Source organism: Pyrgilauda ruficollis, unplaced genomic scaffold, assembly GCF_017590135.1.
Source record: "Pyrgilauda ruficollis isolate IOZ18807 unplaced genomic scaffold, ASM1759013v1 scaffold31, whole genome shotgun sequence".
Taxonomy (NCBI): Eukaryota; Metazoa; Chordata; class Aves; order Passeriformes; family Passeridae; genus Pyrgilauda; species Pyrgilauda ruficollis.
In genome coordinates this window covers 8,330,533-8,348,837 of record NW_024524489.1, presented here as the reverse complement: position 1 = coordinate 8,348,837, position 18,305 = coordinate 8,330,533, and the positions used below count along the sequence as shown (strand labels likewise).

The window sequence follows — 18,305 nt, the reverse complement described above, 5'->3', positions numbered from 1 at the left end:
TGCAGGACATCTGCCTGCCAGTAGGGAGTCATGAATGAACTCGTCTTGCTGCTTTGCTTGAACATGGAGCCTTCTTTGCTTCTCCTCTGAAACTGTCTTTATCTCAGCTCCCAAGTTTTCTCCAAGTTTTTGCTCTTTTCCTATTCCTTCCTGCAGTGGGAGTAAGCAGCTATATGGGGCTGAGCTGCTGCTGTTCACCTGTCACCAGGAACAAGTCACCCCTCCAAAGTGCCCAAAAAACACTCTGCTCCTCTGGGCCATAATCTACTTGCACAGGACACTCCTGATGTCCTTCACTTCCCATGTCTGCAAGAGGTGTATTTCCTCCAAGATTAATCATTTTGGGACACTTCCCAGCATTGCTCAACAGCCACTGTTCAGCACCTTGAAAAAATAATATCCTTAAGTACCTCTATAACGTCATTCTGCATTTTGCACTTCATGCAGATTATTTCAGGCCTGGAAAGTGCCATTTGGTTCTATAAGAGTGGCTCTTCGAATATCTTTCAGGCATCTGCAGCATCTGGTACATTTCAAACCAAGCTTATCAAGGGATGATTTGGAACCAGTTTTGTTCAGGGCAAAAACGTCTTGCTCAGCAACTGAGACAACAAAACAAATAGGAGCTGAATGGGCTGTTATCACTCTGCTCAGCCTGCCAAGAACAGGTGGGAGCAGGTCTTGCTCCAGAAAAATGCCCTGGAGCAGCCTGTGCCCTGGTTTTGGTCAGTAAAACACCACAATCACCACACAGCACACACTGAAAGCTCCTCAGCTGGACAAGGCAATGAAGAATATAATGAAAGGCTCATGGGTCAAATGGGTCAAGATAAGGACAGGAAGATCACTCAGCAATCACCAATCACTCAGGCAAAACAGACTCGACCTGGGGAAATTAGCTCAAATTTATTACCAATCAAATCAGAGTAGGATAATGAGAAACTAATACTAAATCATAAAAGACATTCCTTCTACTCCTCCCTTCCTTCTGAGTTTAACTTTACTCCTGAATTCTCTGCCTCCTTCCCCTCCCAGCAACACAGGGGGAAGGGGATGGTGGTTACAGCCATTCCACCACCCCTAGTTTCTGCTGCTCCTTCCTCCTCAGGGAGAGAACTCTCACACTCTGCCCTGCTCCAGCGTGGGGCTGCTCCCACAGGAGACAGTTCTTCACAAACTTCTCCAGTTAGAGTCCTTTCCATGGGCTGCAGTTCTTCACCCTTGCACAGGGTGCAATCCTTCAGGAACAGGCTGCTCCAGGGGCACAGGTCCTGCAGCAAACCTGCTCCTGTGGGGGTTCACACAGCTTTCTTCGAGCATCCATCTCTTCCACGGGGGGCTCCTCCACAGGCTGCAGGTGGAATTCCTCCACTGTGGCCCTGCATGGGCTGCAGGGGCTCAGCTGCCTCACCATGCCTTCACCACAGGCTGCCACAGAATGTCAGCTCCAGCATCTGGAGCACCTTCTCCACCTCCTTTTTCCCTGTCCTTGGTGTCTGCAGTGCTGTTTCTTTCACTCCTCTCTCCAGCTGCATTTCTCTCTGGATTTTTTCCCCTTCTTAACTCTTATCCCAGAGGTGCTGCCACCATTGCTGATGGCCTTGGCTTGGAGCCATCGTGGAGTCAGACATGGGGGAAGCTTCTGGCAGCTTCTCCCAGAAGCCACCCTGCATCCAAACCCTTGACAAGCAAATCCAATCCACTCACTTGCCACTCACATGAATATCTGAATCCTGCAGCTGTCAGGCCTGTATATACTTTACTAACATACCTCAAGAGAGTAGGCTTTTGCTTTTTTTGTCAAAAATTGTTAAAATCACATTAAATCTAGACTTCACCACAAGCTTCTTGAATTTTCTTTATTGCAAAAGAATCTTATTATATCATTAAAATAATAAACTTAAAAACCAGGAATATGATTAGAGGAGACAGGAACAGCTTAGAAAAGTCAAATAAGGCAAGGAAGAGAGAATGGAAATTAAAAAAACATCAAGAACTGAGTAAGTGGAACTGATGACCCACCAGGCTACAAAACAAGCATGGAACAAAAAAAAAAAAAAAACTACAGAAAAATCTGTTTTGTCAATTACAATCCTGGGAAGAATAAATAAATAAAAATCAAGGATGCTATTTAGTACTATAAATACACCTACCAGCAGTCACTCTGGCTGCTGCAAAAGCAAACAAAAATACATATAAAAGACTAAGAAGTTCAGCAGAGGATCTTGTGCTGATCACAGAGCAATATTAGCTCAGTATTACAGGCAAATGTTGGAAAACATGATCTTCAATCCTTCCAGTAAAGTGTTCTTTGCCCACAGAAGAGGTGAGAAGCCAGGCAAACTCAGCAGCCCAAGTATTTGTGCCTCCTGTTGCTAATTTGTCCATCACTCACCAGAGTGTCCTGACATCATGGCTGAGACACAGCTGAACACTCCCTATAACACTGGAGGGGAAAGAAAACATGCAGACAGAGGAGGAATGGGATCATGCCAATAGCATGGGAATTCAGCAATCTGAAAACCAGGAAGAGTTATATGAACTCTGGTTTTGACCTACTCAACATCACTCCATCCTATCCAACATTAAAATAATACTGTTCTAATATGGAAATAAAGGGGGAAAGTGGGTTTTAGTTTTAAAAAGTGTTATAAAAAGAGAATCAAATGCTAGTTTGACTGGTGTGGAGATTGTAGCAGAAGAATCCACCTCAACCACTTTATTTCCCAGAATGATTTCTTGGGGTCTTCAAGTGAAGACGGCATCCCAAAGCACACAAGAAAATTCCTGCACAAAAAGTTGACTTGCTTTGAGCTACATTCCCTCACAGATATGGAGCAGCCTCCTGCCCTGAGTTATTTTTAAGGCAATGTAAAGAGCCAGGCAGTAGAGCAGGAAATAATCACCCCCCACCTCTGCCATTCCTTGTCATATTCTAATCATTTGAATGTCCTAGGAAGAGAGGACATAGCTGGCTTACTAATATTCCACAGGATAACAGTGATGCTTCCTGCAATATTTATTCATTCTCCTCCATCCAGCCTGGCCTTCAACACTTCCAGAGATGGGACATTCCCAATTTCTCTGGACAGGCTGTGCCAGTGCCTCATCACCCTCTGAATAAAGGTTTTGTTCCTAGCAACTAATCTAAGCCTGCCCTCTGTCAGTTTAAAGCCATTATTCCACATCCTGTTACCACAGGTCCTTGTAAAAAGTCCCAAAATAATACCAAGGGATATCTTAAACTGAAATGAACTGCCTATGGACCACATCTGTTGTTTGCTAAGCTACTGTACTGACAGTACTGTTTCTCTTTGCTGTTGCAAATTAAAATTCACAGGGAAAGACAAGCAATGAATGCTACCAAGAGATTGCAGAGACCAGAGAATCCAAACAATTTCTGTGAAAGAATTTCCCCCAGTTTCACAGAATTTCTGTGAAATAATTAGCCCTCTAAAAGCAAGCACTCTGTCTTGCCAGCCATTTTAATCATATAAAGCAGCAACTGGAGGAGACCCAGAATTTCACAGAATTTCTGTGAAATAATTAGCCCTCTAAAAGCAAGCACTCTGTCTTGCCGCCCATTTTAATCATATATAGCAGACAACTGGAGGAGAATAGCAAGACCAAAAAAAAATAAATGACACAGAGATGTCAGGAGATGCTGCTTATAAGCAATCTCTTTCTTTCCTACTCTCCCTTAGTGGTTTTGGTCTGATGGGGCTATTTGTTTTGGGTTTTACCTTGAGGTTAGGAGAAGACAGGTTATACTTTCCTTAGAAGCATGAGTTAGCCTTCCCTCACACAACAGCCTTGGGTGCCAAAAGCTGGAACCTAAAGCAAACAGCACTGGAACCCAAAGTTCACAGAAAATTTGGTCATCTGCCACTTCACATCCACCTGCTGTCAGCAAGCAGCAACAGATGAACTCAGAAGATCACAGCTAAAAGTGCTGTGATGCTGCCCCTAACATTCAAGGCTAGATTAGAATGCAGACCTGTGAGCTACTAGAGCTTAAGAACAGAGTCAAGTGAGTTTTAAAGTAATGTCTTGTTACTCCAAAAAGCAGATCATGAACCCTACTTCCCCTTAAGGAATAATAATCATGCTGTGAAGCCAGTGCTTGCAACAGACTACAGGGTTAAAGAGATCTGACAAGCATGAAAAACTTATCACAAAATTCACTTGCTGCTTATTCCTGCACTGCACAGGATCAGGCCCAGCTCCTCCTAGTGTGCCTTTTAGTCCAACAAAAGGACACACAGAGAAAGAATAATTGTTTTTTTTTATATAATAGTTGATTTTGATCACATTTGACAGATTATTTTTCTTTCTTCTGGGATCTGTAACACAAGGATGTCTACTTTGTACATGTGCTTCTCTATCAAATTTTGTGGAAGAGAATCACAAGAGCCACAAGAGACTGTTCACAACCTAGACAGGCCACTATCATCTCTGAACAGTGCAGTCACCAAAAAAATCCAACCACAGCGACAGACTCCTCATCCATGCAGGATTACCTAAGTAGCACTAGCTGTGTTCATCTCTCCACCTGCAATATGTGACACCTTGTTCCTTAGGAACATGTTAAGTCCTTTGATGATTTTGGACACAAGACATAAAATAAGGATCATCTGTCAATATTACTTAAGATATTTAGCTGCTTTTTGATACAGTAGTCCCATTCTGCAAGTAAATTTCATTTAGGTTTCAGCTAGCTTGATCTTACAAGCTCAGAATTTACATCCTTCCTGGGAGAAAATGGTCTACCAGCAATGGCTAAGTAAATCAAACCTTGACTATTATCATCTCCCCATGCTAAAAAAGGAATACCAGGAGGAAATATATATTTAAACACTCTTCAGAGAAGTAGCAAGGATGAGGTTGGGGAAAGATTACTTAAAATAACAGCTGCTCCAGTTGTCTCTGCTTGACAGTAACAGCAAAGTGTAAGGACTGGGAGAGTTTCCTCAAAGTGCAATCACATGTGCAGGACCTGGGTATTTGTACAGGCTAGGGAACAACCTGCACCTCAGTCTCCCATTACAGCAGCACAGCCCACATGGTGTGTGTCACCATGAAGATGTGCAGCTCTACTGTGCACCGCCAAATCGCCTGCCCCAAACTCTTAAAAGAAATGACACAGCTCAAATTGAGCTGTTTGTGGCAAGCTGGACTGGCAGATGGCAGCACCCAGTGCTGCAGAGCAGGAGCCCTGCCACAGGCAGCCATTAAGAGCACGTGCAAGTGCCATGGCAAACGTGGGAGCGCAAACTGACCTCCGAAGTTGGCGAGTCGGCCGATCCTGGTGACAGGAACCTTCCTCTCCCGGGCCCGCTCACTGAGCTGCAGGGGAGACAGAGGGGAAAAACAAAACAAGAAATCCACAAATTAACTGGGCACATGCTCAGACACCTGCAAAGTCAGAGCACTTGAACAACTACATGCTGCAGAAAGCTTTCCTTGAACCCGAGCCTTGTATCTATTGGGAGATTTTCAAGGGAATACAGAGCAAAACGGACACAATGAACTGAAATACACACTGAGCAGAGGAGAGGACAAGAGGGTAGGAAAGACAGAAGAGCTGATAACCATGTTGGGAAACCCCATTTTCACTTTCAACTCAGCAGCCCTTGTATTTTGAGCTTGGAGAAGCCACACAATGCTAACCCCAACTCCCTTCCACACATGGAATTGGAATTCATGGAGGGTCATCAGATTCACAGGACTGTAGGCAGATCCTCAACACACAACAGCAGGAGCAGCTAAGTATATAGTTTCATCCAATATCCTGAGTGAGTGAGCCCAGTGGCATCTGATACTGGATGTGGGGAAGGAGCACAAGGTCAGAGCAGGTGACAAGTATCTGCACTGTGGGTTCTGCAATCACACAAGGGCATGAAGCACTAAAGTGAAAATTATGAGCTACGCTTCTCTCCAATCTACTTATGCTCAGGGCAGCATTGTCTGCACCTCTACAACTGCAAGATGCCACACAGGAAGCCACAGTGTCCACTGTGAGGAGCCTGGGTCCAATTCTAAGCCTATGTACACTTTTAATCCCCTCGCATCAGATTATCTGACACAGAAGGAGCAAGTGTGAAAAGAGAAGACTGAAAAGCTATTGACAGAACAAATATCACAGGGTTAATGAGCACTGACACTTCCCTCTTTTGCCTCCAAAAAAGGGAATAGTGGAAGAGGAAGAAATGAGAGAAACATAGGAGAAGGTGAGTGAGGGCAATCTGGTACAGACACCACAGTACTGAGAATCCTTAATTAAAACAACATACCATCTGTTTGTAGGGTTTCTGCCCTGAACCTGTTTTGGCCTGTCTGGCTTTATCAATATCTTCAGCTGTTAATCCACCAACAGAGGAATGGTCTTGGTGAAAAGCTCTATTTTGTCCAAAGGCAGTAGCAAAAGGATTTCCAGGGTTCCTAATGCCTCCAAATAACCTTGCGTCCATTTTGGGAGGGAAAGGCTTCTGACCCATGCCAGAGTCTCCAGTCTCATCAATATTTCTAAAAGGTCCATTTGTTGTGTAGGAATAAGCAGGGCCTTCAGTGCTGTGTTCCTGAGGCTTGCCAGGGGCAGTGGAGAAGTCCATTGGAGCATCTGATGGCTCTCGGGCTGAGAAGTCATAGTCTTTCCCAAAATCCTCACCGAAGTCAGAAAAGTTCTCCTGCTGTTTGCCAAACTCCTGCAAACAAGAATTGAAATACTTTAAGAAAAGATCTTAAACCTTGCTCCCTACCAGCCCATGGTCCTCAAAGATGAGCATGCAGCTGGATGTCATGTCTCCACAGTAAAGAATTGTTAGAGACAGAGACTCTGGCACTGCAGACACTCACAGTAAGAGACAAGAAAGAAAGGAAGAGGCACTGAAGATGCCTGGAATCCCTGACAACCTTTTAACTCCACTGATGGGACAAATTCTTTAACAGTTTCTCAAATATCCATAACTGGAGACACCCTGTTTTTACGTGCACTGCCATAAAGGGTCACTAAATATGGAGTTCACTAGAAGCAATGCACTGCTCAGAAATGACAGGTGATTGGAGCTGCAATATCACATAAGAATAACGTTGTTTTCCCTCCTCCCATCCTGTTTTCAGTCACACAACATGAGCACTTCCAAGCCTAAAGCCACCTGAAGCAATACCAGATACCTACTTACAGGCAGAGTAAACTCAGCCTTTCACAGTCATAACACTACCAACTGCAAAACACATTCCATTATTCAACCACCAAACTATGTGTTGTCATCCCAAAATAAATAAAATTCTGTGCCTGGAGCAAGGATAACAGCAACAGGCACAGCAACACTCCAGGCAAGCTTCTCCTGACACTCTCTTCTGTCCTAACCTTGCAAAAGCTGCCCCACAAAGTCCAGATATTTCGTAACACTTTTCAGTCAAAAATAAATACAAAAATAAAAATCAACAGCAGAGCATTATCTCTAGTTACCTATCTCAGCAGTGGCAATACCATAAAATAACTGATGACTATTACAGGCTATCAACAGGATTTTAAATCCTGCTGTGGTCAGGCAAGCAGGCAGCATATTTCAGGCTCTTTCCTAAACACTAATTACATCTCCCCCTTCCTTAGAGAAAAAACCAGAACATGGTGTTTCCTGTTATTCAGCAGGTCTCATACTATTCTGAACCTCAACATCACAGTGGGGGAGGAGAGGAGAGATGTTTACAGATGGGGACTGTGGCCCACAACACCAGTGATTACAAGCAAGAAAGCTTTCTTACCTCCATACTTAAATTTTTAGAAACATGCCAGACAGCTAGACCCCTGCCAATTAATGTAAAAGATCTTCCTCTCCTCAAAACAGAAAATGCTGTATGTTTGTATTTCTTACTGAGCTCTGCTGACCAATCCTAGCAAGATCTTGATCTTTGACAAGATGGGACAAATAGAGCATTTTTACTTATTCAGCATGTCTTAAACACTCAGTAATGGAAACATTAACATTCCCCTCCCATTCCTGTCCAAGCACCTTCTACACATCACAGATTTCAAAAAATTCCCAGAGCACTGCAACATTACTATTATCAGTCCCACACTTCAGAACTAGGCTCTTATTCAAGATGTGAGTTCCCTGACACTCACACAACCAAACAAAAAAATTACCTGGAGAAAAAGCAAAACATCAGACTAGACTGTGCTTACCTGCACCTTCCCCAAGGCAGAACTGAACTGTTCCTCAGCAGTGGCCTGGAGAGTCTTTGCAATGGTGACTGCATCTCCCCCGAGGAGCACCTGCCGAAGCTGTCCTGCCTGGGTCTCCAGGATCGCTTTACTGAGCTTGGTCAAGCCCCTCATGACCATGATGGCATCTCCCGCCATGACTGATGAATTTCTGTGCTGAAAGATAAAAAGGGAGAGGGAGCAGAGAGACAAGATGTCAAGAACAAGTTTGCAACAGGTTTCATGTCCCCTAAGAGCTGGTAGCAGATCCCTGGAAAATCTCTTCCTGCTTTGGCAAGCAGCCACCATGGGAACTTGTCTGCAGCCCAGACAGCCCCCAGGGCAGCCTGAGGGCCTGGTTAGCTGATCTTACCAGGAAAAGAGAACTCTCCTTGTTCTCACGAGTTAGGATAACTTTCCAGGACTCTGCACAAATATCCAAGTTACCATTGACTAAGGCAAGCAAAGACATTAAATGTCAGTAAACACTACAAAAGATTGTCTTGATTCCTTCCAGATGTTAAAAGTGGATTAAAAACATTGACCTTTAATTATTATGGGGCCTTGGAACACGTTCTCAAGTCCTGATAGCACTGATGAAGTTCACTGTCACATTCTATTCCTGCCCTGGAGTTGTGCCTGCTCATTTTACATAGCTAGATTTCTTTACTGCCACACCAGTGATTAAGCTTTGTCCATCCTCCAAAGGTAGCCAGCTCCATACTCTATTCTGTCCCAAATTTGTAGCTCACTTGGCTACTTCTAACTGGAAGTTTAGGCATGCTCACAACACCTACAGCATTTGCAAAGTGCTGCACTACAGTCAATTTTTGACTCAGCCCCCATTCCTTTTCAAGGGGTTCCATCTCAGATTTGTAACAGCCTGCACCACTTCAGTGTCTTCAGATACAAACTGGGCACTGCAGGATGGAGGACAGAGTGTGTCTGACAAGAGTAATTTCCATCAACTCCTTTGGCTCAGACTAGAACCAAGCTCAGGCTCAGGACACCAACTCTCCTACATTACTGTGGTTCATGTAAAAGAAATTCAGTGGTTGGGGTGAAAAACCATTTGGCAGGGGAGATTTTCACCTGCTTATTCCACTCATCTGCTACACCCTTAAAGCACAGACAGTGCTTTAAGTTCAGGACTGGCTCAGCTGCACATGTTCCCATCTTGACTGACACAGAAGACAGAGGCATGCAGTTGGAACAAGATGCTGACTCAGGACCAACCTTGCCCATACAGCAGTCTCTGTAATGACTTGGAGAGAAAAAAAATGTTCTGACTGCAGTAGGTAGAGAGCACTAGCCTAAGGCCATATATTTAAGTTATCTCCTAGGTAGGTGCACAGGTATCAATCCATTTTTAGGAGACAGCCTGTCAACATGCACATATACTGAACTATAAATGTTAACATACTGGTGTGGTAGAAGTAGTCCTGAGTCAACAGCACACAAGGCATTACACCCAGCTGCAGACCACAAGCAACTGGATCCAGTTATCTGCTCAGGAAACACAAGCCCTGACTCAAACTTGTCTGCTGTACCTGTCATGAAGGAGAAGAATGGACTGCTAAAGCTAAATTTCTGTCTAAGTACACAAATTTGCTGCAATCACTCAGGAAATGCATAGATTACTTCAGAGAGACATTATTATGCAAATGCAGGATGAAGCCCAGTTACTGGGATATTTGTTCAACCACTGTTTTATCAGTGATCAAAATTGGGAACAAGCACTGCAGCCAGGAAGTGTTACACTTACATGTTTTAAGTACACTGTTAAAAGGACAGTGAAGTGCTCACAATGAATCTGGGAATAACAGGTTAGCTGCAAAAATAAAAATCAAGCCCACCTAGGTCATTTTTCTGTGGTTCTCATTACAAGACCTATCTATATGCTCCAGACCTCTAAGTGTTATTCCTGCATCTCTCTGAGTTTAACCACTATGATTTGTTTTAGCCTTGTATAATGCACTTTTAAATTCAAAAGTTGCTTGTCAGGTAAAGAAATCTACTCTGTCAACAGGAAGTGTTTTTCTACCCCTACATCTTCACACTGGAAATTTCCACATGGATCTAACCCAAAGCATTTATTTGCAGGCTGTCCCTGCAATTCAGAGCCAGGCAAAGAAATCAGCCAACAACCCAATACTGTCTCAGCTGAAATGAGACCATTCAAAGGTTGCCACTATTAAGAAATAAGTGCTTTTGTGATCACAAGTATTAGCAGCAAGGAAAGCCTGAGTGCAAAAAAAGTTCATTTCCTCCATCCCAAGAAGGGCAACAAAAGGTAAGCCAATACAGACTTGGACAACACACACAAAAACAAATCCACTTTTAACATGTATTCTTACTAATCAACAGTAGTAAAACTATACACTTCTTTCACCCAAAACCAGCCAAAGACCTTGTCATAAAGTGACAGTTATGATATGCTAAATGTGTGCTTTTTAAAGGAAATAAATCTCCAAACAAAATTTCAGGGAAGCCAACACAGCCACAAGCAGAAAACATACATTGCACAACACTCATTCAACTCTCCACTGCTAAATATATCCACGTGCATAGAGGACCTATTGCCCTGCACAGATTTGGCTACAAGACACTGCACAGGGCAAATTCTTACCAATCTCTCTCTGACTTCCATTTCATCAGCCCCACTTGCCCTGCATAGCAGTGGTAACCACCTAGGTACCAGCTAAATGGTTTGTTAGCTCAGAAGCATCAGCAACATGCTCCTATGCAGTGCTGCCAAAAGACAGGCTATTCTAAACAAAATATATGCTACAAAATAAAGAAGGTAAAAAAACAAGCATTAGGAAAACTACCTATTTTTTTTTTCAATGAAACGGCAATAAGCACAAACAAGGACAAGAGACAAAAACTGAGACAGAAAGCACACACTTCTGAGAAGGCTGGTACTGTACCCAACAACTACACTTGTGTTAATATCCAGCACAGACAGCAGGCAAGGCATTTTTTCCCCCTAAGACAAATTCTATTCCTACCCTACTAAATCAATAAATACAGTATAAGCAAACTCTATCAGAAGGAGATTTAGGGAGTGGTTCCAAATGGAATCAGTGCAAGTGTACAAAGTCTGTATCACACTTGACTTGCTCCCTGAGGATTCTTTATCCAGCACCAGCAAAGTGGGGCACTGCTAGCACAGAGCATGGACAGGTCAGTAGTGTCTATACGAGCTGTCAGAGTGCCTCTAACCTTGCCTGAAGAGTGCTGACAAGTGTTGATTGTGTGCCCTTTTCCAAAAATAAAGTCACGGATTTGACTTAGGAAGCTTCTCACAGTTGAATGAACCCCTGGAAAACCCCCACACCTTCCAGCATGGGAAGCTCGAGCCAAGCCATGCTCAGACACCAGGCAAGGCACACACAGTGGGCAGAGGGCTCCTACAGGGTAGATGTAGGATTGATTCAGAGCCCTGCTATAACAGCAAAACTAAACCAGTGCTGGGATCCTCCTGTGTGCAGCAATCCTCAGCCCCACAACCCACCATTCCCTAGTCACTGACTGCCAAGTGTTTCCTCCCCTGGAATGTTTCAACATTCCAGACTATTGGACTGAAGGTTTAAGCAAGTGCAGCTTGCTTATCACTCAGCTTATCAAAGGCCAATAACAGAAACCAAGAGCCTCGCTACAAGCAACACAACAAATCATGTATTTGTCCTGCTTTAAAAACACATTCTTCCATTCATTCCCTTTCTTTTCCATGTGCTAATATGTGCTCCTACAGACACACAGACCTACTTGAGACTCCATGAGCTTTCTTTGAGATGCCTGTACAGTGAAAAGTTTTACTCAGATACACATATGCACATGCATATATGCACACACACATATATATAGGATGGACCAAGTTTAAACACAAGATTCCTAGTCATACAAATAGCAGAATCATATCTGAAAGTTTTCTGTGCATGACAACACGGCCTCTTTCAGTTTATGGGGACTACTTCTACTCTCAACAATTTGCTAAACACCAAACACTGTTGAATAATTTAAAAAGCAAAACAATACAACACAAAATAACTGACCAAAGAAAAAACATTGAAAAATCCCCCAAACAAAACCAAAGCAGTTTTACAGCAGCCCATATTCCCCCCATCAGGTCTGCAGTTTTAGCTGCCTTCTTTAACTTCAACTTTTATTCCAAATAAATGAAAATAAATAATAAAATTGTGTTAGCTTGGACAGGTAGTAAGGCAGATAATTAGATATCACATAGCAAGAAAATAGCCTCTACATCTTCCCTCTCTCCATTATCCTTTATTACAATCACTGTTATCTTAGTTGTATCTAAACAAGGTCTAAAACCCTGGCTTCAGTGTTATAACCACCCACACCATCAGAGCAACTGTGGCAAGAGTATAATGAAATTAAAATAATAAACACCACAAACAAGATGCAGAAGGCCAGATACTCAGGACATTGTTCCATGGCCATGAACCAACAGCAGACTAAGTTCAATATAACTATTATTCATTAAGCTGGTCTGTAACTGTTCTTTTACAGATTTTTTCCATTTCTTTTTATGTTTGTTGCCATACCAACCCTTTCATGTGATCCTTTCATTCATGGCCTTTTTCAGTTCCATCACACACCTCCCCACCAGCTCCTTTGATACCAGATTGCCAGGTCCCTGCCTAGATGTATTTTTATTAGCTGGATTCCTTGGGTTGCAGCTGACCCAAATTTTAACCATGCAGGGCACAAAACCAGCACTTTAAAAGGAAGAAATTGCCATCATCCTTCAAACCAAACTGAAAATCCACCTTGCTTATCCTTCATTCTTCCCCTCCCCATAACTCCTAAACATTGCAGCTCCAAAAGAAATGTCTTTAAAGATGTGACCTGTAACAGAAGCAAGGACCCCTATATTTGATCCTGCCCCGTGGCAGGATCAACCCCCTTAAGCTGAATTCATCAAGCTTCTGAAGGCTGCTTTACAACCACCCTTCCACAAAGCACTTTGCCAATGCCACTTCAAACAAACACCTTTGAAGGGCAAGCGGAACTGGTTTGCTCCCTAATCACTACAATAGCAGTACACACACTGATAAAAATGGGCTGCTTGGCAGACAAATGCCTCTTTCCAACAAAATTCTGAAGGCTTAGCACTCATTTTTGGCAAATGACACTTAGTTCAAAACCCAATTTTCCCCATAAATGGCTTGACACACATAAGAGTGAAAAGAATACTTGGACACTTTAGCAAGGCCTGCTTTATTTTAGGCACAGATACATCCGTGAATGCTCTGGACCAACAGTCCAGTTTACTGCTTTCGGGACAATGTCTGGGGAATGCAAGAGCATAGTCACAGCCCACATGCCTGGAATTAACACAGGATCTTCTACCCACAGATGGAAATAATCTACACAGATGTAGAAATAATTTAGCCACGGTTAAGATTTACCACAATTAAGAGAGCTCAGGCCTCACTACAGGTCACTTTTGATATGCCTTGACACAGTACACTGATAAATCCTGCCCTGGGCACAGGCTGTTTGCTGTTACACTGTGGTAGATCCAAGTCAGTTGCTGTGATTTTAAGGTCATTGCTCATTCACTGTTCCAACTGTGGTAGATCCAAGTCAGTTGCTGTGATTTTAAGGTCACTGCTCATTCACTGTTCCCCAAGAATGTGATCTCTATCTGCTCCTGAGAATTAAGTCTTTGCAGTTGGGAACCCAAAATAATAATTTTTAAAAAATCCATTTATCTCATTTGCAAGGCAAAAAGTTTTGGGCCATGGGGATGGATTTCAATGTAGAATTGTATTTATACACAACACACAATCTTTGTATTACCTCTGTTACCAAAAGGAAAGGGAGAAAGAGGACAAGGAAAAAAAAGGGTTTTCTCTTCTATTTACATAGTGGGCTGTGCTTAAGTGCATTGCACTGCATCCTCTGCTTAGCTCAAAAGCCTTAAGTGTAACTTTAGTCACATTAATCCAGAGTTCATCAGAATTATTCATGTTACTTCCCATGCATGTAGATCTTTCACTCAGCAACGAGGACAACAGTATATTAAAATCAAAAGCATTGGAGCATGACCTCCAAGCACACAGATTAATATGAGATTCTGGCAGATGCCGTATTTGAAGCACGTACTTAAGAAACAGAACAACCACAAGATGAAACCTTTATTTAGGTTTACGGCAATTTTACATGAAAGCACAGTTCACTAGCTCCAAGTCACCCCATCAATGGTAACATACAGCATTACCTGAGAAGACAAATCTCCCACATCTGTATGGAATAACTCTAACTAGCAGTATTTATTAAAATGTTACACTAAAGCTCTTCACTGATCAAACCCAAATACTGAGCTTCAAACAAAATCTGAACACTACAAACACCTTCCCCAAGTCTGCAGAGCAGCTCTATTCTCTCAGTCACTTCAGCATTAGAGCAGAAGAAATCATCAAAACTCAGCTCCCTCTGATGCACAGTTCTGCACAGGAATCAACAGAGCTCCCCTGAATTAGAATATAAAGTGTATTCTGAATTAGAATATAAAGTATAAATTAAGGAGGTTATCAACTGGCAACTAATTTTTTTTTTTGTATACACTGTTATGGTACAATTGTTTTTATTGGAAGTTTTGACTTTCCAAAGGCACACCAAAGTTAATTTAGGAACTAGAAGCCAATAAAGTGCTATGCCTCACAAACAAGTACAGATTCCTTTAGACTCAAATACACCACTACTTAAAGCAAAACTCTTGAGAAGAATAGCAGCTGTTCCCCTTGCATTTAAACACACACCTCTCTCCCACTTATAACTCTCAAAAATCTCAGGAAAGAGGACTGATACCACAGTTGTCTACTTTAGAGGGAAGAGAACAAGTGATCTACCCAAACTTACACTGCTTGTCAGGCATAGGGTTGGGAAAAACCCCAATGCTCTCCATAGTACACTGATCCTTACAGCACACAGCCTATCCCTAAGAATCATCTAAACACCCACCTCTATAGATCAAAGACAAACAAGGATTTACAGCTGGATTGCTGACCACCTAAACGAGGATTCAGAGCTGGTTTGCTGACCACCTAAACGATATACTGCCAACAGTCACCATTAAATGCCATGCTAGCAGTGGCTTCTAGTCAGAACCTTTCTAAGAACTAGACACAACCTGTACAGCTGCTCTTCCTCAGGAATAAGAAGGTATTTTGCTTATCACCCTTAGTATACAGTAGGACAGACCCTTGCACAGCACACCCCGAGCTGCTGCTACCAAGTGTGTAAGTGGCACCCCCACAGGTCTCTCTGGTGGCAGAGCAATCCCTCTGTCACCTCTGGGAGCAGCAGGCAAACACCACAGCCACTGATCCCACTATTGATCCTGCAGGCATTCGTGTCTCTGTAGACCTCATGGCTTCCAACCTTTCCCTAGAAACTGGGGTTAAGCTCCAATTTAGCATCTTACAACACGCCCTAGTCTATTCACAGCTCCCTCACACACCAGCACCCCGGCTGGGGGAGCTCCCATTTTTCTGGCTGTGCCAAATCCTCCCTGCAAGAAGTGGACCATAGGCAAAAAAGGACTACTCAAGAAGACCTAAGATGATCTCCGTGCTATAGGGGAACATGATCTGTCGGAAGCTACAGCTCCTGCATGGCAGCTCTGCCACAGACAAGTTATTTCTGTTTTTTCCTGCTCCCCACACATAGGTACTTTTGACACTAGGGTAAATGAGAGTAACAAGCTCTATAATTCTCTTACAGCTAAGCCTAACCTGCAAGCTCTCACACCTGATACAGATTCTGTAATCTACAATTGTTTATGCTCTCTATGTATAGACTTTAAGAAATCATATTTGCATAATATAAATACATTGCCTTTCCAAACTAGAAAAACCAAAGCTTTTTGCAGCTTGTACAGTTTAAAAAAATAAAAATCCCAAACTGTGAGTGAATTCTGAAAGGCCATGCTCCACAATGCTTTGCTGTGCAATGTAAAATTGTATCAGGCTCACTGATTTCAGAAGGGTTCTCTAAAAGAAACACTCAATTCACTTACAGTTTACTGCCCAGTCATTCTCCCTGCCATCTCTTCCCTAATCCCAAATACTCTATTGATGAGCACTTTAACCAGATCAAATTAGGATGAGGATTTAATCCTTCCAAATGGCACAATCCAGACAGCAGGAGAGCTGTGACATTTCAGAACAGTGCCCCCAGCCCTTTTATAGTTCACTTGTTCAGCAGACCCAGAAAAAACCCAAGGCATGCAACTGGTTAAAAAGGAGGCATGAATAGCAGTGAAAGGGGCCACATAAAGATGTAATCTACACCAAAAACCAGGACAAACTACAGAGGAAAAACAAACACAGTAGGAGAACTTTGTAAGTGGAAGTTATCACCTGCACATCACAAAACAGCTCTAGGACCATAGAGAGCACAAGTAGATCATCTTTCCTCATGTCTCCACATACAGAATCTACAGTCTTTACAAAAAAAAACAAAGTCTTATGCAGCTTCCAGAAAAAAACACCTGTTTTTAAACTACGGATATGCACGCCGACTTGTTTAAGTAAACATATAAACTTGTCAAGTTTCTAAAAGCCAGCTCCACAGACTGACAGCTAAGTTTTTCAGAGCAAGTAATGTCATTTTCTATGCTGCAAGAAGCACACAGAACATTTCAGAGACTGGATAGCCGGGAACTGAACATGCTTTATTTAGCTCCACACCTCTACTGACTGACAAAACACAAAAGCCATTAAAATGCCATTAAAATAAAGTGCAGAAACACAACTGTGCAAAGAAAGGGCAAAACTTGTTATTTCTTGGGTCTTTGTCACCAGCTCAGATTGATTTAATTTTGCCAGATTGATTTAAATTTGGGGGAAGGGGAGGTGAGAGGAACAAAACAAATGGCATCTAAAAAACTGAGAAGCTAAACACAAACAATTTAATGCGAAGATAAGAATGTGCTTATAAAATGAGTTTTCACTGCTGGGAGAGAAAGCAGACAGTAATTGAACCCATGCCCTCAAAATACTGTGCTTCACTGCCAGCTTGCATTTTAGCTCCACATGCCAGTAACTGATTTTCTTCTTCAGATCTGAAGGAAAGCAGGCACTCATAGCACAAGGCAGCACTTTTACAAAACAAGCTGAAAGAGAAGGTACTCTCCTCCTAAAGCTGCTCTGTTCCAGAATATACAGCTCCTTAAGCAAAAAGCCTCCTCTTCCAGCCTTCTTTCTTTTGCAGTTTTAGAGGGAGAAGACAAGAAGACCTACATCACACTGGAGATGTGATTCCTAAATACTCCTTCAGACTCACTGCCTCTGTCCTAGGCTGGACTGTTCACCCAGCAGGACAGATTTAAGGAAAAGGAGAAATGCTTATTCATGCACTAAGCTAAGCCCTGAGATGTATTTGGCAAGCCACCTGGATCAAACAATTTACCCCACGCACACTGACACACAAGATGACAGATCATGACACACACGTCATTCCTTGCACCCTGGTTAAAACAATGAAGAAAAAACACATGCAGACAGAAAAAAAACCCACCAACCTCTACCTAAAAAAATCCCAATTCCATAAGCAATCCACTGGTTTTAGCATAAAATATTAAGAAGCAGGAATTCAGCTTCTATCCCTTGTTCCCTCTCAGTCTCCAGAAAAATAATACAGCCTGACAAACAGGGTGTGAAACAACAGACCACCACCTGCCTTTAAAAGGACTACTGGAAGACTAGAAGCCAAAAAAAGTTCAGTTCTTGCTGCATGGATGCATTGAGCTATTATTAACTTGTGTTAACTACCACAAATGAATTAACCAGAGCTGCACTGCACAGCACAGCACAGAATTCCCCTCGGCAGGAATGAAACAAGGAGATCAGCACTCGGACAGTAAAGGAGGCAATTCTCCACATCTTTGCTTCTGCTGATCTCTCTACCTCGTTATTAAAAGGGAGACACTGCCAAAGCACAACAGGTCACCCACTTTTTTTCCCTATCTCGAGTAAGACTGGACAATACGAAACTGTTTATTCTAAGCATACTTCATTCAAGGTTACCAATGTCACTGCTAATTAACAGCAATGAAGAAAAC

At 42.6% G+C, this 18,305-nt stretch overlaps 1 protein-coding gene across 1 annotated transcript in view; it reads right to left on the bottom strand.

Moving 5' to 3' along the window:
- COQ8A (coenzyme Q8A) overlaps positions 1 to 18,305 on the bottom strand; it is a 42,596-nt gene that overhangs the window by 22,619 nt on the left and 1,672 nt on the right. The window contains exons 2-4 of the mRNA XM_041473991.1: positions 8,189 to 8,383; positions 6,294 to 6,704; positions 5,280 to 5,346 (exon numbers count right to left, since the gene is read on the bottom strand). Coding sequence (XP_041329925.1) covers positions 5,280 to 5,346; positions 6,294 to 6,704; positions 8,189 to 8,365 — 655 coding nt within the window. The 5' untranslated portion in view covers positions 8,366 to 8,383. The remainder of the gene's footprint in view (positions 1 to 5,279; positions 5,347 to 6,293; positions 6,705 to 8,188; positions 8,384 to 18,305) is intronic.